Below are 15,382 nucleotides of genomic sequence, written 5' to 3' on the forward strand. Positions count from 1 at the left end.
TGTAAACTTATAATACAAAAAATACACAAGTATTTGCACTACATGACATGTACGCAGCCTGGTTTCAGAATGCTTCCTCAATAGAAATGTACAATTTTTGTCATGCCAATAAAGCACAATTAAATTGAAATCTAAAAGTGAGAGAGAGAGTGACAGAAAGAGAAAAAAATGTTAATCAAGCAACAAATATGCAATTGGGATGTATTAATGAGTTCATTCGTGTTTTAAAGAGAAATACTAAAGGTGCAGATCTTGATGCTGACATAAAGGGTCACATGTCAGCTGTCCAATAAAACTCAACCACAACTTTGGATCACTTTGTAGAACCAAAACCACACTTTCAATATTCAAAACATAAAAGAAAATACACCCCAAACTATAAAAAACGTAGTTTGTGCTGGCTTTAAGTCATTCAAATTTTGAAAACTCTAAAAAGTTCTGCTGTTGTTGTCTATATTTTTACGAAAATTTCAACTTTCCTATTTATCCGATGTCGTTTTTAACTTTTGAGAAATTATGAAGCAAACCTATTAGTGACCACAGCTATGAATATATGCACCAGAATTGGTTTATTGAATAAAGAGAGGGAGACCGTGTTGTATGGCCAGAACCAAGGTGGGTCCAGTTTAACCAGACGCGAGCATTCCTTAAATATGCTCAGAAATTATTTGAGTTTGTTTGATGCAGATTCTAAATCCCGCGATGTTTGCGCCTCAACGGGACGCCATGCGGTAACAACACCGTGGGATTCCGCTGGACAAACAAGCAAACAACCCAGTCCCATAACCCTATTTACCCAGCTGCACCGCACTGTTAATTAAATTCGTGATTTGTCGTTTTGTCGTTGGATAAATAAATTCGCGAATCGCTGTAAACCACCGATTACTGCTCGCGATGCCAATACGTGTCCATCAGCGTGTTGATGTGACTTAATTATGTTTGTATAATTTGTCAGCATATGAGCACATATTTTGTCCTAGTTTAAACTAACAGTTTGTTTATTATTCTAACAAAAACAATTCTGATGCCGACAAACAGTTGGTTATGACGCGTGCTGGTTGTTGAAATGTAAAATTGTGCGTGTTGTAAAATTCTGGATTTCTGATTGGTTTAGCGGCGTTCGTTCCATGGCAACCAACAGTAATCCTCCTTTTCGAAATATTTTTTAAAATTTAGTTTTGCATTCTTTCTTCCCATCAACATTACAAAGCACGTTTGAAGTACATGGCCTCGAAAGTTAATACTTATCAGGGCTCATGAGTCACTGGAAAGTCAAAAAAGAAATCAAAAACAATCTGTCTCAATTTTAAATTTATATTTATTAAATGAACATAAATTTCACAGGAGCTGTCAAGTTAAAGTCACCTCTGAAAAGCAAAACTTATATAAAATTATTATTGCCTTCATTCTTGAAACCCCAAGGGTCTCCAGTGTCATTTATTCAGTGCATCATGCGAGGAGTGCATGGAAATGGCCCTTATTTGTGGGAGTACTCTTAAGAAATGTATTTCAGCATACATTTTGAATCTGTCCACGTAGGGTGATGAACATTTTTAAGCAATATCAGTTTTTAATTACTTTTGACAGAAACTTTGGTAAGGGCCAAACTCTTGTCACAGTAGCTCTTCCGAGTCATTCCCCTGAAAGGTGGAAGTATTTGGCACAGAAAACAGCCTCCTGATGTCGTCCTCAACACCCTGTGGTTCCCAACGTACTCTGTAATGTTGAGGGAGGGTCTTTGTCCGAAGGAAAGCAAACAAGCAAACTTTAGGAAACAACATTACCAGTCCTTGAATAAGAAAGTTCTCACAGGACCTGAAAACGCCAGGCCGCCTGGTCTTTGTAGTCCAAGCAATCTGCCGCCGAGCTGAAGTTCAGTTTCCATGACGACGCCACGGCAGCTTGTTCTTTGTAATCCAGACAGTCTGTGGAGCTGAAGGGCAACCCTGTGCTGCCGTAGCCCTGGTGAGGGTGGTGCGGGTGCCCGGTGCTGTGCCCAATGTGGTGCGGGTGGTGGCCTGACACTGTGCTGGTGCCAGCCATGGTGCTCAGCTGTGCGTGATGGGCATGTGGGTGATGGTGGTGGGCGTGGCCAGCCATGGGTGCCAAATAGGAGCCACAGTCCATGCCTCCAAAGTAAGAGGCAGTGTTGGTGGTCGGGTATCCCTGGGCATAGCTCGGAGCCTGGTTGTAGGGCATGGGATAGGACGGCACTCCTGTGGTACCACCACAGCCTGAGATGGCCCTCTGCATGCATGAGGCGCTGGCGGGTGGCGAGATGTCGGGGAGGGAAGACGGAGCTGGTAGTGGCGAGATCGGAGCGGGACTCCAGATGGAGGAGGCGGGCGTTGTCCCTGAGGAAGAGCTGCTCATGAGACCCACTCCACTGAGACCGGAGGGGTTGGAGCCCGAGGATGATGAGGAAGATGAGTTGTTGATGGAGACAGCTGGGGGAGTGAAGTGGCCGCTGCTCTCTGACCCCGGGCTCTCGCGGGAAGGAGAGGACTTCTTCTTCGCCGGACGGATCTTGGATCCGCTGTTGCTCTGTTGTTGCTGCCGACACTTTGCCCTTCTGTTCTTAAACCACACCTGTCAAGACACATGTCACAATTAAGCCCTCCGCAGATCCAATAAACTCAGTTACAAGAGCTAATTTGGAAAAACTAAAGCTAAAATAAACAGTGGCACACTCACCTGAACTCTGGACTCGGGCAAATTGATTTTCAAGGCCACCTCCTCTCGCATGAAAATATCTGGGTATCTCGTCTTGGCAAACAAATTCTCCAATATATCCAACTGAGTGCGAGTATAGGTTGTTCTCTCTCGTCTCTGTTTGCGGGGATTAGCTGTAATATAGACAAGCAAAGTTATTAAGACATTCTCTTGTACTTTAAAGTCAAAATAAGGTAAATCACGTTCAATATTCCAAACAATAATAATTCAGAATGAAAGGAATGTGTGCCTACCCGGGTATCCCACAGAAGGATGGAGGAGATCTATGGTGGCCCCGCTGAGCCCCAGCCCGTTCATGGCATATGGGGCCTGTTTGAGGTATGACATCATCATAGGGAGACAATGGCGCTCCAGCCACAAATTCAGACGGGTCTTATCCAGAAAGACACCTGCAACAAAATCGATAATTTTTTATGTTTATATATAAAAAAAAAATGTTATAAAGAATAGCAAAAGTATAATTACATCATATAAGTGTTCGTTTTGTCTCAATATTTTTTTTAACACCGGTATGAGAAAGTGTTGGAATAAATTATAAATCATTGGCTTTAAAAATAGCCCTCTTGCCCTGAGAGCGATCAGTCGGGAATATAACTAATGTCCTGCTTTTAATGATCTGTTTATTCACACTTCACTAATCAAGGGCTTTGGACACTAATTGGCCATTTACACGTCATGCCCCGTTAATCGTTCATGATGTACAACACCGCAAAACTGTTTGATCTTATCTTTTGTGTTTAACACTTTCAAGGCCTGCATATATAACAATTTAGTTTTAATCTAACTAATGATAACAAACTTTTTAATGCTTCAAAATATAAGGCGTGTTGCAAAATAAAAACAAGAAAACTAATTTATAGTCAAATAAATGTTCGATGACCGAATGTTGTGAACGATAATTTGTACTTTTGTAACATGCGCTTTCATCGCCACTTCGGGGACGCAATCTGAACTTTAGCGCAACTTCACTGCAAAATAATTATGTGGTCCGTAATTAATAGCACGTTTTACATTAACTCATGAAATTGCTTCAATATTTTCTATAAGTTTCAAGCAATTCAGAATTAATTAAGATTTAAAACAGTGAGCTAAATGACTTGAACAGGCAATTTGACTATACTTAAAAAAACTACAAGGCAGCCACTATAAGTTTACAATGGAGCTGTGAGAATGCAAAACATATAAAAAAATTGCTACTTAGAACCAAATTGTCTAAATTCATACTTGGTAACGAAAAGAAGCTTTGAAACGTCTGTAACTTGGGAATGTATGTGTTTAATGAAGAGTGCCCAACAGGCCGGTCCGAGATAAACTTCAGGTTTATGCGCATTTGGAATTATTTGGGAGGACCAAATTGTGTTTCGCTGTAATTGTTATGTGGCAATAGTACAAATGTATTAAGACAAAAGTTCGATAAATGACATGTTGCGCTTTTTCTCCTTCCCTCATGCCTATGAATGGACCCATTAATCTCACGCTGCGGACAGATAACATGGCCCTAAAGACTCCACTGTAATTCTACAATCGGGGTTTAACTATATGTAAATGGCCAGTGAGTGTGCAAATTATTCTCCATAGCCATTTAGATTAGACCCAGAGGGGACTCCATTTGCAGAAGAAACCTTATCAGCTAAATAAACGACACAATCCCCAAGACAAAAACATGCTGCGTACGCACACAGACAACTCTGCAAAGTTTTACGTTAGTCGCTAATGAAATTCCAGAATTATCTCCCTATTAAACCGACTCGTGTTTCTTAAATGCATATTTTATAATAGCTTTAGAAAAACGAAATTGTTGTTTTACGTATATCTTTAGTTTAAATATTTTCCTCAAACATGCAATACTGCTGCTTACAGGGCCTAATATTTTACTATATAAGCCTAAAATTTTAGTCTGTAAATAAATAGGGCCTATGTTAAATAAACTTTTCAGTTGAGCCCGTGCAGTGAAATATTTCAGTTAAATCAGATTATAAAATACTTATATAATATATATATATATATATAAAGTACTCATATTGTCATTTAAATTCAAACTAAAACATAACTTTTAACAATTTCTTACACTAAATGTATATATTCAAAACGTATGCACTGAGGTTTATACAGATATTTAAAGCATGTTTGTTTACCTTGTTTTTGTTGGTCTTCAGTTTTGTTCGTTTTTTTTAGATCCTTACAGAAAATCCACAGAAGCAAGAATCACTTTTTTGAAAAGTCTTGATCCAGCTGAGAACTTATATCCGCTGTTGTAGGAAACGAATTAGCCACAAACTTCAGAACTAGTTCCAAAAATCGGCACAAACTCCTTTGTCAATCAGATTTCGGTGCCCAAAGAGCGTCACTACATCAACGTTGGTATCCTCACGTTACATTAAAGTGATGGCCAATGTTGACGGATTGAGATTGATCACCTTCTTGATGCCCTGTCCGTCTAAGAGCAAAAGACACCTGCGGAACCGCCCACCCCGGCCAATCAGAGGTATCGCTTGTCATTACAGACGACTGGTCTAGCCAATCAAAACGACGCCCTGCTCATTAACTCCGCCTTTTTAATGTGACGCAATATTGACCTGCAGCGTGAATGTGCGAATCTTGAGGAGTGTAAACTATTTGAATACACTTTTATACGAGCCTTTCGTGTGCACAGCACTGCGGGAAAGTAAACACACATTAACGATAATCGAATTGTTAAATTGATTTACCGTTTGGCAGATAAAAATGTTTTGTTTTAGTCATCAAATTTTTTCTGAACATTTATAACATGCAAAACGTTAACTAACATGCATTCGGAAAAGAATAGGCTATACAATTATGGAAAGCAGCTACTCCCCAAAACACACGAAGATATTATTTGACCATATTTGTTTGTAAGAATTTACTGATTTTAAACGTATTTCCACGGAGCATCTCTTTAGCTTGTACCCTGTAAAATTAAATAGCCTAAAAGACAGGCTAATTTAAACATACAAGGTATATTAGCTGAATAGAGAGAAATAATTTAATATAACTGATATAAACGGCAGAAAAATGCTTTTTACAATATATTGTTTGATTTAAAATACCGTATATGACTAAAGACATTATAGAAACAAAAGGACAATGATGAGATACAATTATACGTCATTAAAGCCACAAAACAAAACATGGATTTCTTACTCATTTCACAACTTTTCTCACACCACAAGCTGTTAAAGACGGTGCAATCGATCCGGTAAAAAAATCAAGATATCCAGAGGCACTAATCTATTGTCGAGGGGATATTTGTGTAATCCCAAAATGCAGTAAAGTTTCCTGAGCACTATAAACGCGTAAAGGCGCGGGATCAGCCGGCCTAGCGAGTGTGTGTGTGTGTGTGTGTGTGTGTGTGTGCGTGTGTGTGTGATTGGTCTCTTTTGCCAGGCGGATTGTAGTGCCTCTTGGAAATTGTCGGTGCTTATTAAAACGATGGTGCATAAAATCCCCTCTAAACCCCAGAGTTGTCAGAGAGCTTGGGTGCCAGGACAGGTTTATCTTTCACATGCAATCGTTGGGGCTTCGGTGAGAAGAGGAAAGAAGCGGGTCCGTTTAACACCTGGATTTTGGAGTTCGTCTGGGTGTGGATCCGCAGGTATCCGACTTTTCCGTGCGGTTCTTTTAGGCCCTATGCCATTTCACCCGGGTTTGTATAAATGGAGATTACCGAAGGTACACAAAAATTGCTATTTCATGACTATTTTAAGTAGCCTAATTTGTTATTCTGCTATGTTGTGTTTAAACGTTTTAGTTATATTTTAAGTGAATTTGTAACTAATACATAGAAAACGTATTGTACGAATATGACATTAAAAGTGTTCTGGATGCATGAACGTGCGGCTTATTTTTCCCGCCTGATCTAAAGTTTAAGATGTTTTATAGTTGTTAAAATAAATATAGGCCTGTTATTGTTAAAATTGCTAGATTTACGTGTTTGTTCTTTTAAATAAAAAAGGTTTGTATCGAGTAGGCTAATTATTTTCTATGGTCACTAGATTCATTTTTAGCATTAGATTTAAAGAATTTTACGCAACATAATTTTTGAGAGGCTAAACCACGTAAGAACCATGAAATTGAGTCTAAGACTTATATCGTTAGGTATAAATGTATTTTTACCATGATAAACAAAGTATCTTGAGTATCTCTAAAAATCTTAATTGAACCGAAATAAACTGTTATTCACTGCTCAGAAAGATATTTGATTGCTTTGTTGTGCATTCACGCGAAATACTCCAGTCAAGTATTTCCAGTCAAAAAGTTTTTAGCACACACACACTCACATTTTGGAAAGGCAACAGTTGCCGTTTAAACCACCGAAAATGCTTTCTATAATGAGAGAAAAAAGGCATTTTTCACCAATGGTTAAAATGGCAAAAATGAAGAACTTTTTTGTAGCACAATATATTATTATGAAACTAAATATTTACTCAATAACATAACTTCTATAGGCTAGTCTACTCAATATGCAGAGATGCAATATTAAAGGAATCATGACAACTTTTGAAAAAATAAGCCACAGACAAACACAGCTCAGAGAATTTATGTGCAGGACTGATCTGAGCTTTTGTTCAAGGGAAAATAGAAGTATTAAGGTTTTGTAACCGCTGCCAAATTCTGTGCAGCGAAAACCCAACCCCTTTTTCATCTTTTCAGCTGATCTCAGTTCAGAGTTGGCCAGATTAATATTATTGGCTAGAAATAGAAAAATAGAATATCAGATCCCAGATCAGGAGTACTGACCAAAACATGCTCAATGCAGTCCCTAAACACCCACCGCTAAATTAAACACGATAGATTATTCAAATAACACATTTTATATGGTCAAAAACCTGAGGTGGATTCAATTAAGAACTCTTTTTTCCCCGAATGCATGTATAGCCTGTAATTAATTATTTAATTAGAATGAGTGATTAAAAATGGCCAATCCACATGAGTTTTCATTTCTTTTATTATGATTTTAAAAATCATTCTCTAAAGTATGCACTCAGAAAAAAGTTGTTATCTCATTTATTTTATACATATATAAAAAACTGTTTGTTAGATCGTAAGTAGTACATAGAGGGTGATGAATATCTAAACCTAAAAATTCGTCTTGATGACATCACAAAATGACGGTGAGTAAAAGCCAAACACTCACTGTGAGTGTGGACATGAAGATAATGGAGAGCAGGGGAGTGTGGAGCTGTCAATCACAGCACTGGGGTCCCGCCCCCCTCATTAGGAGGGTAAATAGAAGGGAGGAGTGATGAGAGATAGAATGAGAGAAACAGGACTCAGGAGGAGAAACCAGATACACGACTTAAACACACACACAATCACCTACTCTCTCACCCCCGTACTACACACATTCGCACAATGACACAACCACTCAACAACAAACTAGTGCGAAACACACACAACTTCACCACACACTAAGATAGTTTCAGTGACATTCCAGCAGAATCTTAAAGGGAAAGTTCACTCGAAAGTGAGAATTCCGTGATTATTTTATGATTTGCCTCCTCCTGTGACATAAACATTTTTCAAGAATCTTCATTAAGCACTCATCCATATTGATATGAAGCTCCAAACCTCATCTTTGTGAAATTCCTTGCACAAAGCTACCATATGGCTTCAAAAAACGTACATAGAATTGTATACAGCATATAGAATATAGTGCATATGAATTTATTTACGTTAAATGCTTTTTCCCTTTGTGGAGCATTACATATGTTGGCACTATTATCAAACAATAACCCAATTTATATTTTTGGTTATTCCTTTTAAACTCATTTCCACCCTTTAAACTTTGCACACCTTTTCATAATATTTCAACTACAGCTCAACCTCCGCCAACAAACGCAACAGGCCCGTCTGAACGGAAGAACAACATTCAGCTGCTAAAAGCAGAACTGGAGAGAGTGGATATACGAGTGTCTCGCTTACTTCTGGGCTTTCTTCCTTTGCTTTTGAAAACTCACGTTAAAACTTGCATGGCTGACATAATCTCTCTCTCTCTCTCTCTCTCTCTCTCTCTAACAATGCGTTTCACTGGTTACCATGTGAAGCTCATACAGCCTCGCAAGAATGTGCAGGTTCAGATCTCCATGACCCGCCCCACAGAAGACAGAGAGCACAAAACTGAGGGATTAAGACCTGCCTGCAGGACCGATCGGAGGGAGACCGACTCAAAAATGGGTCTGTTGATAGACAGACGCAAAACTACAGGGAGGGAAATCATCTTGGCTGTCGTGATACTGATGCACTATAGTGTAAATCGCAAAGAACGACTAGATTTGCATTTGTTGAAGGAAATACCAATGCATGCGGGGCGACCAAAGAACAGTGTTCAAGTTTTAGATAGACTAACTATGGATTTGGTCTCGTGTAAAGTGAATATGATGTCATTTGGGAATTTTTACAGTTATTTCAATGTGAAAAAGTGTCAAATTTACCTGAAAGTGGCTTTCTGGTGGAGCATGGCACTAACAATGCCAACGTCACACATTGATTTCATTAAATATATAGCTTTTTAAAAACACTGCAACCTGACTTCAGCAGAACACAAACCAAACAACATTGACCCCCGTTGACTTCCATTGTATGGACACAAACTTTCTCAAAATGTCTTCTTTTGTGTTTCACAGATGAAAGAGTCATACAGGTTTTGACTGACATGAGGATGAATAAATGATGATTACCTTTTTATTTTTAAGTTACAAACAAATACTCATTGTGTATGGATCATGTAAAGCATATGCTCAAGAATTATGCCATTTAAATGAATTGGTTTACGCTGTTTACGCCACACAGACAGGATTAGGGATAGAGACAGAAAAGAATATTTCTATGTTACCTTCAAAAGTCAGCAAGATGAGTTTTGGACCAGTTGGAGGCATCGTAAGAGACAGAATGTGACGCAAACGTTGGATCGTGATGTGTCTTGGTATCTTCCTGTCTCTGTGTATTGCCTGTGAAGGAAGCGGTTTACAGGTTTAATTACTTGAAGAGATCAATCCCAAGTCAGAATCTGTTAAACCAGTATGGCAGAAAAAAATACAAAAACTTTTATATAGGGTAAAAGTGATAGAACAAAGAGCAATACAGTGTTGATTAGCAAACCGTTCAGATTTTGGCCTTGCATCTGTCCTCTCTGTCATTCAAAACACACATCAGCATTCATCTACATACATACAGGTAATAAGTAAAAACAGAATATGTTTGTTTATAAAGGCACTGTGGATTCTTCATGTTTTACATTATCGTTAGGTTAGTTCATCTTACATTTAGTTTGTCATGGATTCGTAATACATTTAGAATTGGACTCTCAAACTATTTCAGTTGGCAATAAGACATTCACCCGAAAATGAAAATTTCTTCATCGTTTACTCATCCTCATGTCATTCCAAACCTGTATGACTTTCTTCCTTTTGCAGAACACAAAAGAAGATATTTTGAAGAATGTTGGTAACCAATCAACATCGGTCCCCATTGATTTCCACTGGACACAGAACCACTGAGACATTTCTCAAAATATCTTCTTTTGTGTTCCATAGAAGAAAGAGTCACATACATAGTTCTCAGTTTGATTCAGTCATATTACACAATAGATTTGAATAAACTCTGATTATTTAGCTGTTGTTCATTTTTAGATTGCATTTCACAATGAATTTTAAACTGGATAACAGCTCACTCGCTATTACAAAATAATCTTCTGAACCAAGTACGTTTAAAATTGTGTGCACACGACACTCATTATCCCCTCGTATTTTATTCACCAAAGAAGCGACTTAATCTCTGTTTCATAATCTCATTACTTGATATCACACCAACAGATTATGAGAACCAATCTCCTAATTACCATGAAAAAAATACAGCATTACCGTGCATTGACAAAGTTAAGCCGTCTGGTCATCAAACTAATTACAATCTATTGATTATGGATCTGAATCTTTATCTCGGGCTCAGCGGATTCGCCGTGGCAACCGGTGTCGCTCTGGAAGGTTGCCAGACAAATGTCGGAATCGATGAGATGGAAATTGACTATTTAAAAAGCTTGCGTGACATATGGACAGACCCTTCGGAATAGTGCTTTTGTACAGGCCTGCGGACAAAATAAAAAGGACCATTTCTGCCCCGACCGCTGTTGTTTATAATCAGTGGCCAATGTGTTTTGGCTGGGTTAATCCGGTTATTGTCACCGAACCGTATGACAAATTCAGATAACAAAGACAGTGGTTTATTTAATCAGCATTTTGTTCTCTAAATTTTTAAAAATCCTTCAGTGTCCCAAGGCAATTATCCGTAAGGAATAAAGCAATTGCAAGGTGTCAGCGAGTAATGGCTTATGAAAACCACAAAGTCACATATCTGCATACGAACAGAACGCCTTATTAAAATACCAAACAGATAACTGACTTTGCATTAACATTAAAAATTTTTTTTTTGCAAAATGCTTTGCTTCTTTATGTGTTGGATAAATATGTATGTTGCACTCTTAAAAAAGGCATAGTTGTGGCCAAAGGTGATGTCCACAAAAAAAAGTTATGTTTTCACTTTTTATTAGTTGTATTAGAACCTTTGAATTCATGTTGCAAAGTTGAACTTGGAATGTAAACCGAAGCTCATCTTTAGGAAGAATTTAAAGAGACTTGGCAAAAAGATACACACAACACTCAGGAGAATGACTACAATATATTCCTACACAAGAAAAAGAAAGAAAATGATTGTTTTTCATTTCAGTGATTGTGTTTCGTTTCAAAATTATTTTCAGTTTTTCTGAATTTACCATAGGTATAGGTAAAATTATCATATTGTTTCATTCTGTTAACTACTAACCCTATTTCTCCCAAATTTCAAATAAACATTTTGTTTCTATTTGCATTTATTCGCAGAAAATGAAAGCTGGAGAAACAGTTCAAAAATACACTGAAAAAAATGATACTTTAAACTAACTTAATTAAATTATGGACAGTGGTTCCACACAACAGAAATATGTTATGTCTACTCAAATACTTAATGTATGATGAACTAAACTGAACTGAGTAAACTTAAACAACCATGTCCAAATAATGTCCAAATAACTTGAATCAAATAAGTTCAACCTACTAAAAGTATTTAAGTAGAGATAACATGTTTCCATTATGTGGAACCACTGTCCAGATATTAGCTGTTATTTTTAACACTAAATAAGCTAAACAAAGCTCTTATTGTTCGGAGTTAGCCAGAAACTTTCGGCATACCCCAAGTACTTGCATTTTTATTAAAGCAATTTTAAATCTGGTTAGCAGGTCCTCAACCCAAGCACATGCTCTACACTTTACCACAATGGTAACCCCCCAAAAACATTAACATACCACAAACTCTTTTAAATACAAACATAAAAGAGTATTAAACATGAACAAATATCCCTGTTTCATCATTTTGATAAAAGATGTATAAAATAACATTTTATTGCAACTTTTACTCTCCCTATTCAGCACCGTGCAAAGCATGATGGGAAGTGGAAATCCTGTTCCTAGTTAATAACGCTACTTTAATATAATACAACTAAATTAATTTATGTTGTGTTAACTTGATTTATTTTAGTAAATTGAATAAGCATCAAATATGATTTTGATCTACTTGACTGAAACATGTTAATTTAAAATGTAAACACTATAGTTAAGCCAAAGCATTACTGTTTTTAGTCCGTTTAACACAATGCAATTGTGTTTGAACATAAAACCTAATACAATGGTGTTAAAACAAAATGAATTGTTTAAATAAAGTGAACAGTATCGTAAAATCATTTTTTTGAGTGTAGGCTCTGTATTTTTTCAGACCTCAAATACTGCAAAGTTCATATACAACAGTAATATTTGTACACGCACTTATCAAAAGTTCAATCAGTTTTATGTAATAACCTGGATTTTTAATCACAGTTTTCACGTGTCTTGTCATGCTGTCAGTCTTTCACATTGCTGTTAGATGACTTTGTCACTCCTGAGGTTTGATTTTGTTAAAATTCAACAGACACAAAACTGAAATGGCCACAACATCTAGAAATGCTGATTTAATGAAAATCTGGAATGGTCTTTTAATGTTTTTCACGACTGTAATATTTTACATTCTTCCATTTTTGATTCTTCAGAAAACCTTTCTGGTGCGCTCTTAAAAATCGGGGCTTGATGATGTCATAGAAGAATTATTTTCAGCTGAATGGTTTCATAAAGGATCTTTAACATCCAAAGAACCTTTCTGTTGAACAAAAGGTTCGTTGTAGTGGAAAAATGTTGTTTAGATGATAAAAAAGTAAAAACAAATGGTTCTTATCAGAACCTTTATGGAACCAAAAGTGGTTCTCCTATGGCATCGCTGTGAAGAACATTCTGAACCACCTTTTTTGAGAATGTAAAGTGTCTTAATTCTTTCTTACCTCTTTATCCACCACAAAGAAGTTTTTGATCAACAAAATAGTTCTATGGATGTTAACGGTTCTTTATGGGACCTTTTAGGAACCTTTAAGTTTAAAAGCTTTACATTTCAGAGTTATGGAATAAATAACAATATAAATGGTTGCCAATAGTAGTCACGAATAGTACTAGCTGTGCTTGTAAAAAAACACTGACTGTTCACTTGTGTAAACTCAATCTAGGATTACTCACTTTGAGGCATCCTAAATTTGACAACTGGCCGCACACTTCACAACACATTTATGCATGAATACTTGCACCCAAGGCCGGATTTACCATTGGCCTTGACTGGGCTCCAGCCCAGGGGCCCCGCCCTTCAGGGGGCCCGCCTGCTCTCGTTCATTTGATTTGTTTAGTTATATGCCAGTCATTTTATTTTTCATTTAAACTTTGTGCATTGGCCTACCAAGGTTCAATAACACTGCCTTATGTAAGGAATGATGTCGATTAATTGGCTAAACGTTCCGTCAGTCATGTTGTCTTTTCCTAAATTGCACCCACACGTTTTCATATGTAAAACCGAGCGTGTAAATTTGTTTAGGTTAGCTCTGTTGTATCTATGAAAAATAAGCCAATTGATTTGACTCAGGACCATGTGCACCTGCAAATCAATGTTGACACAACTGTCTGAAATCTGCAACAGTGCGAACGACTTGGGTTGATTTTTCAAACAAGTCTCGATGGCTTCCCTTCTTTTGTAGCGAGGGACATATTACAGGGATACGACTTTCACATAATCTGCAAAGCTCCTTAAAAAAGCTCAGTCTAAAACTTCGGCGTCTTTTGTGCGCGCGTTTTATTGCGCTTCACTCTGTTTGCTTTAGATAACAAATCTGCTTCTCACCCTCAGGGTAAAGGGAGCATTACAAATTAATCCCAGCTTTAATAACTCCGGACTAATCTTGAGTTTTCCCTCTGTAAGGGAGCGAGCGAGAGGGAGGGTCAGTGGGGAAGATGAAAAAGGAAGAGGGGAAAGAAATATATTAAAGCCTGTGATCACAGCGGCGCGTTTTGTTTGTCATCCTCCATTTTTATTTAATCCCTTGCTCTGTAATCCAATTTGTCTATCGGAGCTTCGGCTGGGCCTCGACCTGCCCCATCCACCTTCAAAATGCACACGGTTAATGTCAGAAAATAGGTTTCTTTGAAAATCTACTCCATGAGCTGAAAGAGTATCAGGTTTGAACCCTGAACACCTTTGGTTGCAACTATTTGCATACATGCAGTTATCTTCTGTGTGCATTTAGCGTAATATTGTACATTTTAATGTATATGTACCACGGTAAACTGTAACCTATACGCAATGAAACAAGATCTTGGTTGTAACACATCTCTAGTACGTAAAGCAACTTGATACTCAATTTTTATAGTTTTGTGAGTGATGTGATTTTATTAAAACGCAACAAAATGAGGTTTTGGTTTTGGTTTGTGGCCATTTGGAAAGCGTGTGAGTCAGCAGAACACTTCTTGTTCGCTCTGAGATGAAAGAGAGAAAGAGGATTAAAGATCTTGATTTAATTACTGTGAGAGGTTGAGCTTCAAGCACACCGACTCGAGAGCCGCTGGCTGGCAAACGGGTGGTAAAGAGGAAAAGATAGAGGGTCTGCTATGGAATGGGGATCGGTTTATGAATTAGACTTCTTTTGAAACTCAACCGGCCACACCAGTCACCATATATAAACATTTGGGCAATTCAATGCAAATGTCAACCCTAAGATGGAAAAAAAAGGTTTTCACCATACTGATCGGTCAAATGTCAATATTTGGTAGCTTAAATACCCATGTGTGGTCTCTCTTAAACATTTACATTTACCTTTGGTAGGTGCTTTTAACCAAAGTGTCATCTATAATAATCCATACGGGCACATGAAAATTGAAAAAAGGAATACTGAAGCCCCTCCCCTAACCCTGCCCATAACCCTAACGTCACTGGCGCCAAAGCAAATCAGACTAAAATGCACGAATGAGATCGTACGAATTAGCCAAAATTAGCCACATCATAAAATGTTTTTGCCGTGAGATTGCATTGTATTGCTTCTGGTTAGCTAATTTGAATCACAGAAATCCTACAAAGTATGTTGTCTCTAAGAAACGTGCAAAAATGTGAGTCGTATAAAAAAATGTATGACTATTTGAAAAAAGCAATACTGAAGCCCCTCCCTTAACTCCACCCCTAAATCGTTACTGGCACTAAAACA

At 37.6% G+C, this 15,382-nt stretch overlaps 1 protein-coding gene across 1 annotated transcript; it reads right to left on the reverse strand.

Moving 5' to 3' along the window:
• Positions 1-1,318: 1,318 nt before the first annotated feature.
• Positions 1,319-5,123, reverse strand: otx2a (orthodenticle homeobox 2a). Its single transcript, XM_057331935.1, has 4 exons — positions 4,869-5,123; positions 2,967-3,122; positions 2,695-2,846; positions 1,319-2,589 (listed from the first exon to the last, which is right to left on the reverse strand). The coding sequence occupies exons 2-4, from the start codon at positions 3,064-3,066 to the stop codon at positions 1,807-1,809; spliced, it is 1,035 nt and encodes a 344-aa protein (XP_057187918.1). The 5' UTR covers positions 3,067-3,122; positions 4,869-5,123; the 3' UTR covers positions 1,319-1,806.
• Positions 5,124-15,382: the final 10,259 nt, after the last annotated feature.

Source organism: Triplophysa rosa, linkage group LG4 (genome assembly GCF_024868665.1).
Source record: "Triplophysa rosa linkage group LG4, Trosa_1v2, whole genome shotgun sequence".
Taxonomy (NCBI): Eukaryota; Metazoa; Chordata; class Actinopteri; order Cypriniformes; family Nemacheilidae; genus Triplophysa; species Triplophysa rosa.